This window comes from Tamandua tetradactyla, chromosome 5 (genome assembly GCF_023851605.1).
Source record: "Tamandua tetradactyla isolate mTamTet1 chromosome 5, mTamTet1.pri, whole genome shotgun sequence".
NCBI classification, from domain to species: Eukaryota; Metazoa; Chordata; class Mammalia; order Pilosa; family Myrmecophagidae; genus Tamandua; species Tamandua tetradactyla.
In genome coordinates this window covers 12,872,613-12,885,597 of record NC_135331.1, presented here as the reverse complement: position 1 = coordinate 12,885,597, position 12,985 = coordinate 12,872,613, and the positions used below count along the sequence as shown (strand labels likewise).

General features: G+C 48.2%; 1 protein-coding gene across 5 annotated transcripts in view; it reads left to right on the top strand.

Moving 5' to 3' along the window:
- The window catches only part of HECTD4 (HECT domain E3 ubiquitin protein ligase 4), a 282,965-nt gene that overhangs the window by 263,517 nt on the left and 6,463 nt on the right, over positions 1-12,985 (top strand). For all 5 annotated transcript variants that reach the window (XM_077159888.1, XM_077159886.1, XM_077159887.1 and 2 more), the window contains exons 69-75: positions 4,753-4,872; positions 5,651-5,806; positions 7,742-7,845; positions 8,122-8,343; positions 11,121-11,287; positions 11,657-11,852; positions 12,518-12,740. In XM_077159888.1, the coding sequence (XP_077016003.1) occupies positions 4,753-4,872; positions 5,651-5,806; positions 7,742-7,845; positions 8,122-8,343; positions 11,121-11,287; positions 11,657-11,852; positions 12,518-12,740 (1,188 nt within the window). The remainder of the gene's footprint in view (positions 1-4,752; positions 4,873-5,650; positions 5,807-7,741; positions 7,846-8,121; positions 8,344-11,120; positions 11,288-11,656; positions 11,853-12,517; positions 12,741-12,985) is intronic.

Genomic DNA, 12,985 nt, shown 5'->3' with positions numbered 1-12,985 from the left:
CCTGAAAGCAGTCTGCTTCTGCCTATGCCTGGGGCAGGTGCAGCCCGAGTAGTCCCACCACTGAATCCAGAGGCAGCCAAGCCTCCATAGAAACAGCCACAAAAACCTCTGTTTCATCCAAACCTCTGTTTCGTTCCCTTTCCTCTTTTTCGGTTATCCCAATAATCGACCTCCACCTTGACCAGTTTCGCCTGAGCTGGGGGCCTATTTTTAGTAGTCAGAATTTGTTTATTAATGCCAGAATTGGTGTTTGGTTGGACTCAGTCCCTGCTACTGTTAGAGTCTCTTTCCTTTCCCTCTGGGAAGCTGCCTGTGGGGGAGGGGCGCCGGGTGCTGGCCGCCGTGGCTTGGGGAACTCACGGTTCCAGAGACTTGCAGCCGGTCCAGCTGGTCCAGACTGGGGTACGCTGTGTGTCCGGTCACTATCATGGCTCCGGGAGCTGTTCTGTACTGTTTCTGGTTATTTAGTCATTGTTCTGGAGGACGAACTAAAATGCGCACATTGCTAAGCCGCCATCTTGGCCCCCTCTCTCTAGAATCGGCTTTTAGCTTTTAAATGATTTGTTTTTTAAGTTTTAAAGATAGAATTATTTTTCTTTGTTTAAAATTTGCATCAAATAAGTACTTGAGCAAACTATTTACTATCTACATGTAATAACAAAATAGTATATTTTTTATTCATGTACTCAATTGTATATAATACACATGTACTCTTTTTTACTTTTTATTAATTTTTTTAAAAATATAACCGCAAACACTAACATTCTTATCATATGATCATTCCGTTCTACATATATAATCAGTAATTCACAATACCATCACATAGTTGCATATTCATCATCATGATCATTTCTTAGAACATTTGCATCAATTCAGAAAAAGAAATGATGACAACAGAAAAAAATTCATACATACCATACCCCTTACCCCTCCCTTTCATTGATCACTAGCATTTCAATCTACTAAATTTATTTTAACATTTGTTCCCCCTATTATTTATTTTTATTCCATATGTTCTACTCATCTGTTGACAAGGTAGATAAAAGGAGCATCAGACACAAGGTTTTCACAGTCACACAGTCACATTGTGAAAGCTATATCATTATACAGTCATCTTCAAGAAACATGACTACTGGAATGTACCTCTACGTTTTCAGGCAGTTCCCTCCAGCCTCTCCATTACATCTTTTTTTTTTTTGTCTTTAAGTTTGTTTTTATTGGTTCTTTCATTCAACACATTCCCTGATAATCAGGAATAGAAAAGGGAGTAAGTTTCTATCCTTGATCCTACAGAATGACATCTCCATTACATCTTAACTAACAAGGTGATATCTATTTAATGCATAAGTATAACTTCCAGGATAACCTCTCAACTCTGAAATCTCTCAACCATTGACATACTTTATTTTGTCTCATTTTGGTCTTCCCCCTTTTGGTAGAGAAGGTTTTCTCAATCCCTTGATGCTGAGTCCCAGGTCATTCTAGGATTTCTGTCCCACGTTGCCAGGAAGGTCCACACCCCTGGGAGTCATGTCTCACGTAGAGAGGGGGAGGGCAGTGAGTTTGCTTGTTGGGTTGGCTGGAGAGAGAAGCCACATCTGAGCAACAAAAGAGGTTCTCTTGGGGGTGACTCTTAGGCCTAATTTTTTTTGTTGTTGTCCCCCCTATTATTTATTTTTATTCCATATGTTTTACTCGTCTGTTGACAAGGTAGATAAAAGGAGCATCAGACACAAGGTTTTTACAATCACACAGTTACATTGTGAAAGCTACACCATTTTACAATCATCATCAAGAAACTTGGCTACTGGAACACAGCTCCACGTTTTCAGGAAGTTCCCTCCAGCCTCTCCACCACATGTTGACTAACAAGGTGATATCTACTTAATGCACAAGAATAGCCACCAGGATAACCTCTCGACTCTGCCCGGAATCCCTCAGCCACTGACACTCCACCTTGTCCCATTTCAGTCCTCCCCACCTTGGTCAAGAAAGTTTTCTCAATCCCCTGATGCCGAGTCCCAGCCCATTCTTTTAGGCCTAATTGTAAGTAGGCTTAACCTGTCCTTTGTGGGGTTGGTTTTCATATGAACAAACCCCAGTCTATTATTAGCTACTGTTGTAAGAAATTTACTTTTTTTTTTATGTTCTGCAGTAGCATTTTTTTCTTTTTTTTATTAATTAAAAAAAAATTAACAAACAAAATATTAAGATATCATTCCATTCTATATATACAATCAGTAATTCTTAATATCATCACATAGTTGCATATTCCTCATTTCTTAGAACATTTGCATTGATTTAGAAAAAGAAATAAAAAGACAACAGAAATAGAAATAAAACAATAACAGAGAAAAAAAGGATTATACATATCATACCCCTTACCCCTCACTTTCATTTACCACTAGCATTTCAAACTAAATTTATTTTAACATTTGTTCCCCCATTATTTATTTTTATTCCATATGTTCTACTCTTCTGTTGATATAGTACATAAAAGGAGCATCAGACACAAGATTTTCACATTTACAGAGTCTCATTGTGAAAACTATATCATTGTTCAATCATCATCAAGAAACATGGCTACTGGAACACAGCTCTACATTTTCAGGCAGTTCCCTCCAGCCTCTCCACTACATCTTGAACAACAGGGTGATATCTACTTAATGCGTAAGAATAACCTTCAGGATAACCTCTCAACTCTGTTTGGAATCTCAGCCATTGACACTTAGTCTCATTTCACTCTTCCCCCTTTGGTGGAGAAGGTTTTCTCACTCCCTTGATGCGGAGTCTCAGCTCATTCTAGGGTTTTTCTCAGTCCCTTGATGCTGAGTCTCACCTCATTCCAGGATCTCTGTCCCACGTTGCCAGGAAGGTCCACACCCCTGGGAGTCATGTCCTATGCAGAGAGGGGGAGGGTGGTGAGACTGCTTGTCATGTTGGCTGGAGAGAGAGGCCACATCTGAGCAACAAAAGAGGCTCTCTTGGGGGTGACTCTTAGGCTTAAAATTTAAGTAGACTTGACCTATCCTTTAAGAGATTTACTTTTATAAAAATTAAAACAGGGCAGGTGATGTGGCTAAATGGCAGAGTTCTTGCCTGCCATGCTGGAGACCCAGGTTCAATTCCCTCTTATCTGCCCACATTAAAAAAATAATAAAGAATCAGAAGAATTAAAGCAGTAAAATGGCAATGTCCCATTGATAGTTAAAAGTTTTTATTTGTTTATTTGCAATATAGATACAGACCTTCAAGGATTCATAGATTTCATATCAGATAGCAGATTGTGTAATGGGATTTCTGTTTGTTAGTAAACAAACCCAAAGGCAGTAATATCCTGAAAAGTGGGGTGAAGGACTGATAGATGCTCTATGTGACCACAAGGACTCTTTTAATAAAATGTTACCCATACAAATTCCATAGTCAGTGACTTTCATCTCGATCTGCTGATGTTTATATGGAGGACACTTCTGCCAGCTGTCCTCTCGTCATATAAGCATTCTAGCTCTGCACTTCAGTTCACACGGCTCAGAGTATGGTTCCCACCCTTTTGGCACATGCTGCTCTTGGATCATAGGCAAGTCAGACATTTTCAGAATCACAGAAGGTTAGGAGAGGTTGTGATATGCAGGTTGGAAGGTATCTAAGAAAATAAATCCAACTCCCCTGTTCTAGCTTCTTATAATTTTGCTTTCTTTTGGACTTGCTCTATACGTGATTCTTTGGGACTCCTGGTATGTGTCACAGCACCTACCACATCTTCTCATGTTAGCAGAGGCTTTCAAGAGCCGAAAAAGGAAACACTTAAGGAACCCTAAAACCCACACAAGGAAATAAATAAGAGTTGCTATTTCATTTAGCTCTGCTCTCCTGATCTTTATTGCAAAATATGTGAAATCCCTCATTTATCAGTCCTCATATAGTAAGTGGAATCACCGATGGTTACTTCAAGGCAGTTAGCCTTATAAATCTGTTGTGTGTGCAGACAGAAGGCCATAGAATGGGTCATGCATTAGGGAGGAGTCCTGAAACTGTAGGAGCGCACAGTTAGTGAGAACTCAGGACCACTGTGTAACATAGGAACTGGGGCCCATAAGCACTCGTTATTTAAAGTCATGCAAGCATAAGCAGTCATTCAAATCAGGTGTAAATGTAACAAGAAAAAGAATATCTGCATGATTTTTTTCTGTATTCCTACCAAAAAAAAACTTTTTAAAGTTTTTGAAAAAAAATAAATGAAAATAGGTATCATACTATCCATTCGGTTCTGCAACTCCTTTTCCCTTTTACTAGTGTGCCTCGGGGTCTCCGTGTACCGACAGCCACAGAAGAGCCTTGTGCTTTTGAGGGGCTACGTAGAACCCTAGTGTAAAGCCCCAGAGTTGATTTCACCACTTCCTTCTTGATACATGCTTGGGAAGTGCTTTTTGCTGTTCAGAAAATGCTGCAGCAAACCTGCTTGTTCTTCATGGATTGCATTTGTTTTTACACGCTAGGTTTCTCTAAGCATCAAAGACTCAAGGGATTTAAATAAAATGTGGCTAACACTAGTAAATTGCCCTTCCGGAAAGTCAGGGTCAGCGTATATGCCCACTAGCAAGGCACGAAAGTGCCCACCAAGAGACCCAGACGGCACCCTAGAAGAGAATGGAGGAGACCCAATTGGGGCCCCTTGGCCAGCACTGGCCCCGGGTGACCAGGAAGGGAGGAGGCAGCCCTGTGCAAGCATCTCTCCCACATTCCTCTTCTCAGGGCTGATCTTTTATGACACGAAGGTGACCGTGATGAATCGGGTGCTGAATGCCACTGTACAGAGGACAGCTGACCACGCAGCGCCCGAGATCACTTTGGACCCTCTGGAAATTGTGGGAGGTAGGACAGGCTACAAAGAAGAGTAAAAGTAAAATAGCAGTGGCTTCAACAATCTAAAATGTGTGATTTCTCTCACATAAAAGAAAGTTTCCCAGGGCTGGGATGATAGTTTCTTACTCAGTAGGGACTTAGGCTTTTGTCATTCTGCTCTAGCACTCGGTATGTGTCCTCTTGCTTCTGTTACACCTCACGACTGTGCATGCTAGGCGGCAGGAGCAAGTGGCCAGGGCAAAGGAGCAAACTTCTCCCTGGAGTCCCTTTACCTTTCATTGGCCAAAACTTGCCACATGGCCAGGCCTAACTACAAGGGAGGATGGGAAATGTAGTCTTTATACTGGCCAGCCATGTATGCCTGCTAAAAATTGGGGCTCTGGCCCAAAGAAGAGAGGAGGATGAATACTGGGGAATTAACCAGAGTCTCTGTCATAGCATGTAATCAAGCAGACAGATGTTCTAAAGGACACAGTGGGAGGAAATGAGAGGAACTTGAGGTGGGGAAGTACATTAGATAGGGAGGTCAGGAGGTCCTGACCCCAAGGAGGCAAAGGGAAGGATGAGATGGGACCAGTGCTGCACTTGGGAGTGGGGTGGTGGTTTCCAAGCTGAGGGATCGTGGGAGCTATAACATAGAGCACAAACAAGGGTTCATGAATGAGGGATAAGGTAAGGTCAGAAATGTATGCAAGAGGCTGCTAGGCAGAGTGGGATCTGGATATGTTAGAAGGGTGAAGGGCGGCCTTGGGAATGTTTTTATCAGCTCCTCTCTCTCTCTTTTCAGGGGAAATTAGAGCTTCTGAGAACTCATACTTCTGCCAAGCTGCCAGGCAACTGGCCTCAGTGCCATCATCTCAGCTTTGTGTCAAACTGGCTAGTGGTGGTGACCCCACATATGCCTTCAACATCCGCTTCACTGGGGAAGAGGTCCATGGCACCAGTAAGCAGCAGCCTTCACCAGGCTCCCCAGGGGTTCCCGACCCAGCCAGTTTGGGTTGGAGGCTGTATTTAGCAGCTCAGAAAGTGTTGGTTTTCTCCCTGAGAAGGGTTATTTTTAACTTAAGGTGCCAGAGTCTTCTCCATTAGAAAGAATGACAGCCATGTCCATCACCTTGGTATGCAGAAGCCAGACCACTCCCCAGTGACCATATAATCCCAGGCTCTCCAAACTCAGCCCCCAAGGACTTGCCCCTACCCAGTGTGGGACCTGAATGTGTGCTAACCTCCCCCACCCCACAACTCTGGTCTAGGAATTCAGCTCAGCCCCTCCCAGGTTGATCAGTGCCTCCATTCAGCCTTCTTAGGGACTAGACCCAGGACAGATATCTTCAGTGCTGATTGAGCTTCTTTCCTGGAAGAGTCATTTAGCCCAATTAACTTCTTTCCTAGAAGAGGAGTTAATTGGGCTAAAAGCTTATTTGTGCCCCAAGACAGAGAGGGTATTGGGAAACCCTTGATTAAATGACACTTTCTATCATTTCTCTCTGCATGGATGAGGAATAGTGGCTGAGAACATCTCCCTTACGCCCTTTCAGTCATGTGCAGCTTCGTGGAGAGGTTTGCTCCTTTGCTCTGCCCGTCATGTGCAGGGAGTGTCTTCTGCTCTGAACAGTAGACGTCCAGAGCCTCTCAGCTAGGCACACAAGGAGGGCAAGACTGTTAGGACCAGGAGTGAGGGGGCCCAGCCAGCTCTGTCTCCCGTTTCCTTTTGGTTCAGTTTCCTAGGGACACTCTTGCTGGCAGCAACCTCCCAGAGTGACGAGCCCCATGGCCTCATCTGGGCAGGCCCCTCAGACTTCTCTGAGAACAGCTCCTAGTCACTGAACTCAGCGCATGTGGGGCCTTTGCCCAACATCCTATCTTCTCACAGTCCTGAATGTCATGAAATACCAACATTGTCCCACTTTTCAGATGGCAAAGCTGAAGCACCAGAAGTGAAGTGACTCCCCAAGGTCACACAGTTTGTTCACAGCGTGACTGAGCTAGGGCGTTCAAATCCACGTCTATCAGATTCCCTTACCCAGGCTCTGGGCCCCTCAAGGCTTCAGCAGGCAGGAATTCCCTGTTTTCTCTGCCTAGAAGCAGGGGTGGGCCATGCCCTGACCCGCCCCCAGACCTCTGTCCACAGCTAGGCCTTCACGTGGCTCTGGCCAGGCAGTGTGTACACATCTGTCTTCGGAGCACTCTCACTTCACAGTAGCAACAGGGAAATGCACAGGGAGCCCAGAGCAGATCATGCTATAGAGAGGAGAGGTGCTTCCTAGAAAATGGGTGTCTCTTTTAAATGGCAGCAGTAGACGAGTTGATGTGTTCAAGCGTTTGTCCATTCATTCATGCATTCATTGAACCACTGAGCACCCGGGCAGTGTGGGAGGCAGTGTTGAGTAAAAAAGATGTGGCCCTGTTCTCATCAGTGCCCAGGGTGACAGACCTGAATCCAACCAGCACACAATCAGTGTCAGTGTAAGGCTATGAGAGGTGCCCCAAAGGCATCTGCAGCTCTGAGAGCCTGTGCAGGGGCTCTGCGTTTCTATCAAATTAACCCTTGACCCACCCTGGGAGGTAGATATAATTAACCACATTTTACAGATCAAGAACCTACTAAGGCTGGCTTGGGAAGTTAAGTGATAGCCCTGGGGTCACCCAGTCAGTAAGTGGCAGGACAGGATTTGTTCTCACATCTTCCTACTCTCACGTAAATTTCCCTTCCACTCCACCATACCTCCGTCAGGTTGACAAATGAGTTGACTTTCCATACCCCAGCAGGTGAGATAGGAAAGGACTGGTGCTACTTGGCACCTTCACCTGCCAGGGCCTGCTTGGCAGGAACAGTTGGTGGAGTCCCAGTGCTGATATGTCTCCATCTGTTCTGCAGGTGGCTCTTTCCGCCACTTTTTGTGGCAGGTGTGTAAAGAGCTGCAGAGCTCCTCGCTGTCTCTCCTCCTGTTGTGCCCCAGCTCGGCTGTCAATAAGAATAAGGTGAGACACTGCAGGCCTGGGCATCTGAGACCCATGTCCCCCCAGCACTTGAGTTCCCAAGGGGTAGTGGCTTGCAGTGTTGGGTTCCTGCCCTCATCAGAAGCGCTTCCAATTCTGAGACGACCAACCCTGCCACACTGGCGAGGCAAGTCCAGGGACAGGGTCATGTCCTCCCAAAGAGTTCTCTCCTGCTTCACGGTGTGGTGGCCTGGGCTGTGTTCCCTGGAAGAAAGAGAGGCACACACTCAGTCACCTTGTCTCTGCCTCCACTTCCAGGGCAAGTACATCCTGACCCCAAGCCCCATCACCTATGGGGAGGAGCAGCTGCTGCACTTCTTGGGGCAGTTGCTGGGAATTGCGATCCGAGCCGATGTCCCTCTCCCCCTGGACCTCCTACCCTCCTTCTGGAAGACGCTGGTGGGTGAGCCCCTAGACCCTGACCTAGACCTGCAGGAGGCAGACATCCTCACCTACAATTATGTCAAGAAATTCGAGAGTGTAAGTGAAAGACACGTTTGTTCTGGGGGGCAGCCAGGGCTGAGCACTGCTCCTGGGGCCCTTACCCTTGTCTCTGAGCTGCTGTCCACTTGGGCCTCCATCCTATGGGGGACCCGAGGTCCTTGGGTAAGAGCTGATCGGGGTCTCCCAAGGCATGCCAGGGGGTGCAAGCCTTTGACCGGAAGCCTTGTTCATGGGGAACAAAACCTTTGTCTTCTCCTCCCTGCTGACAACTGCAGACCTCAGAGTTGATTTAGCTAACTCCTGTTGGGCCTCATCCTGCTCTAGTGTCACCCTCTGAGGACACGGGTGAAAGGTTCCTCGTGACTGAGCAGAGGTGTAAAGGTGGCACTGCTACTGCAGATCTAGATTCTTTTTTTGTTTTTTTTCTATGGTCAAAACACTTATACTTAGAATTTGCCGGCTGGACTCAGTTTAGATGATCCCGGTTTTGTTGGCAACATCCAAAGCGTCATAGTCAGGAGCCAGTCAGACATACGCCTTCTTCTCTCCATCAGCCTGATCAGGGAGTGTTGGCCTTGGCCACGTCAGTGTCAGAACTTCTTCACAGCCTGTGGGATCGGTGCTTGTTCGCCTTGCCGTCCACAGTGAACACGAGTGTGTCATTCTTCTTCAGGGCTGGCTCAGTGGTCGGGGGAGCTTGAGGGTGGCATGGTGGTGACGCGTGTGTCTCCTGAGACACTCTTCCGAGGATAACTGGGTTGTCTTCTGAGACACAGTGTCTTGGGCCAGCAGAATGGGGTGAAATGTGGATCTTCTTTTTTTGCGTGGTCGTGGATGCCTTTCAGTACTGCCTTCTTGGCTTCCAAACCCTTTGCTTTGGCTTTGGCTTTGGGAGGGGCAGGGGCTTCCTTCTTCACTTCCAGCACCGTCTTTGTGGAAAAACCTAGTATCATCTTTGAGAACTTAAAAAGCATACAGTAATGTGAGCTCCTGGGGTTCCTCTGGGGTTGCTCAGGGAAAGCCTGGAATGGAGTTCTTTCTTCTCCTTATATGTACTTGGGACCCACAGAGAGATTGAGATCACAGCAAATTCCTACCCATCCCTCATCTTCTGGAGGGAAGTACGGGCAGGGCTCAGGCTCTTGGCTAGGCCTCTAAAAATAGCTCAAGTCCTTCATTCCTTCAGCATCACCAAGGCCCAGTCATCTGCCAGGCTCTGGGCAAGGGGCTCGGCTTCCAGGAGTGACCAGCATGTGGTTCGTTTTCAGGGAACTTCTGGACTGCTCTCCATTTTTGCAAGGCCCTGAGTTGGGAGCATTTATTTTTTCAGTCCTTCCGACAATGCTAGAAGGAAAAGTGAAGCTTGGAGAGGCGCAGTGACTGGTCCAAGCCCTCACAGCTGATTGGTAGCAGAGCCACCATTGGAACCCAGATCTGTCCACCTCTCAAACCTGTGCTTTTCCAGCACCACACCCTCTCCTCAGGTTAGGGATTCTGCCCCAGGCAGAGTGTGGAAAGGGGCTTCTGATCCAGCCCCCCCCCCCACACTTGAGACCAATTTCCTTTGCTCTCACAGGAATAGACTTTGTGTCTAATGAACAGCAGAAGCTGCTCTCCACAGGGACCTCAATTGATGGAGGTTGTCAGCTGGCAGAAAACTTGGTGGGACACTGAGAGGCCTCCTTGCCTGTCTCGCTGCAGTTTTCCCTCTCAGGCAGCCAGCATGAGGGAACAGAAAAGCTGGGATCCTAGCTTCTCCACAGAGACGGTGTGACAGTGAATTATCCAAAGGTTCAAAGGAAGATGTGCACCATGGGCTGGGAATTTCTGAATCCCTGCCAGGCACTGCTCTGAGTTTTCCTGGGCCTCTGGGTGTCAGCAAAGACATAAGCAGGCAGCTGACCAGACAGCTGAGGCTTTTGTCTGAGGGAGATGGGCAAGGCCGTAGAAAGGTGCTAGGGATACCAGAAGTACATGGGGTTGGGGTTGGGGTGGGGGGTAAAGAGTTGGCTACCAGGAATTAATGCTCTGAACTTTTGTCAGTGAGGTACCTGCTGCCTTCACACCATGGTGGAAGGTTGCCCTCAGGGCACAGAAGAGGCTCAGGCCCTAACTCTTCACCTCACCAGAGCTGCAGGTTTATTCTTTTGGGTCAGATCCTTTCATGTTCTAGGTAAGCCAGCACGAACATCAGAGTGCCTTTTGGACTCCAGTTCCGGTGTGCCAAATGTTGGAGGAAGTAGCCCAGGCATTTTCCATAGGTAGAATTAGGTCAGGGTTCTCTGGTGGCAAGTGGCAGAAATCCCAGCTCAAGCCAGCTTAAGCAAGAAAATTAAAAAAGAAAATTATTTGCCTCTTTTTTTTTTTTTTTACATGGGCAGGCACCAGGAATCGAACCCGGGTCCTCTGGCATGACAGGCGAGCATTCTTGCCTGCTGAGCCACTGTGGCCCGCCCCCCAAAAAAATTATTTGCTTTTAAAATAGAAGTACATATATAAGGTTTGGCTTTAGGCAAGTCTGTATCTAGATGCTCAAATCATGTTATCTTTGAGGCAGTCCTGTGTGGTATGCTGGCAGAGATGGTCTCCAGCAATAAAATGTGTACTGTCTTACAGTGCTGTCAGCACCAGTGAAAGAGAGCCGCTTGTTCTAAGCAGTAATAGGAAAAGCCCTAGAATTTGAGGCTCATTGGCCTGTGTCATGTGCTTCTCTGTAATGGCTAACAGTGGACCCCAACCAAACAGTTCCCGACGCTTGCCCCACTGGAGACCAGGGCAGGCGGTCAGCCTCAGTCTGCTTCTGTGCTCTCCAGATCAACGATGAGACAGAACTGGAAGTCCTGTGTGCTGAGATCGCCTCCCAGCACCTGGCCACCGAGAGCCCTGATGGCCCCAACAAGCCCTGCTGCAAATTTACCTACCTGACCATGACAGGAGAGGAGGTGGAGCTGTGCAGCCGTGGCCGGCACATCCCTGTGGCGTGAGTGTGTGTGTGCGCATGTGGGGAGGGGACTGAGCCAGGTGGCCAGCTTTGAGAAAGGTACGAGTGGCAGCACCTGGACTTGGGACTTGGGCAGCAGCACTAGGGTCTGGGGAAGTGGACAGATGGCATGCGCTTATGGGAGCATTAGGAGCCAGTGCATTGAGCACCAAGGAAGATGGTGGAATCTCTTCAATTGAAGGACTTCATTAAAGCAGGAGGATGAATTAATTGAACTACCAGGAATGGAACAGCCTGGGCCACCCAGAGGGTCCTGGGGACTATACCTGAGTGGTTGTGGCCCCCAGCCCAAAGACCCCCATAAGTTTCCTGGCGTGTTCCCTCTCTGCAACCCCCTTACCCTGGCAGGTGGGAGAACAAGGACATCTACGCGGCAGCCATCAGGAGCCTGCGGCTGCGAGAACTGCAGAACAGTGAGTGTGTGACAGCTGTGCGGGCAGGCCTGGGCACCATCGTGCCCCTGCAGCTGCTGACCATGCTGAGTCCCCTGGAGATGGAGCTGCGGACCTGCGGCCTCCCTTACATCAACCTTGAGTTCCTAAAGGTAGGCAGCCTGAGGCCAGGCTAGGTGGGCAGGCAGAGGCGCCATGCCTACCATCCTGTCACACCAGGCACCTCAACAGGCAGGGCACTGCCTGAGCCCTCGGATTCGATGTCCGGGTGGCCTCTGAAGAGTAGTGCCTGTGCCTTGGCCCCTAGTCCTCACTGCAGCCCTGAGGGGGAGCTGATCCCCACCATAGCCAAATAAATGAAGCTGAGAGAAAAGCCACTTGGCCCAAGGTCACACAGCCAGTGAGTAACAGTCAAAATTCATGCCCAGGACTGGTCCCACCAAACCCCCTCTGCTCCTCAGCCCAGTGTTCCCTTGTCCATGCCAGCTTCCTTCAGGGTGGAGCCCAGCTCTGGCATCCCAGCATTGCTTCTTGCTACCTATGAGGCTTGGCACAAGTGTCTTCTCCTCTCTGTTGGAGACAGTAATAGGATCTGCCCAGGAGAGTCAAGGAGGTGCACATGCTACATTTGTACACAGGAGCTAGGATACCTACTGTTAGGGTCATTCCATCACTGCCCTTCATGTCCTGTGGTCATCACATCCCTGTATGAGACCACTCTGTCCTGGGATTGGGCCTGGCCTTCACACCTAGGGCTGAGAGGCACTGGGTAAGCAGAGGCCCAGCCTGCTCACATCAGGGGGATTTTCTTGCCCAGGCCCACACCATGTACCAGGTGGGACTGATGGAGACAGACCAACACATTGAATTCTTCTGGGGGGCACTGGAGATGTTTGCCCAGGAGGAGCTGTGCAAGTTCATCAAGTTTGCCTGCAATCAAGAACGCATCCCGTTCACCTGTCCCTGCAAAGATGGGGGTCCCGACACAGCCCATGTGCCCCCATACCCCATGAAGATTGCCCCCCCAGATGGCACAGCAGGTACTCCCTCTCCTGGTCATGTTCTAAGACCCTTTTCTTACTTTGGAGCTGGGGCTGGGCCCTGCATGAGGGAAAAAGAATCATGAACAGGAGTCACAAACCCTTGGGAAGCTGTGGGGAGGAGCTGTGGGGAACTGGGAATCGGGAATCATGTACCCTCCCCACCCCCAAACCTGATCCTTGCTTGATGCAAGCCCAGTAGTGACTTCTCCAGTATTTTAAAAGAAGCTGAAAACCCAGAATTT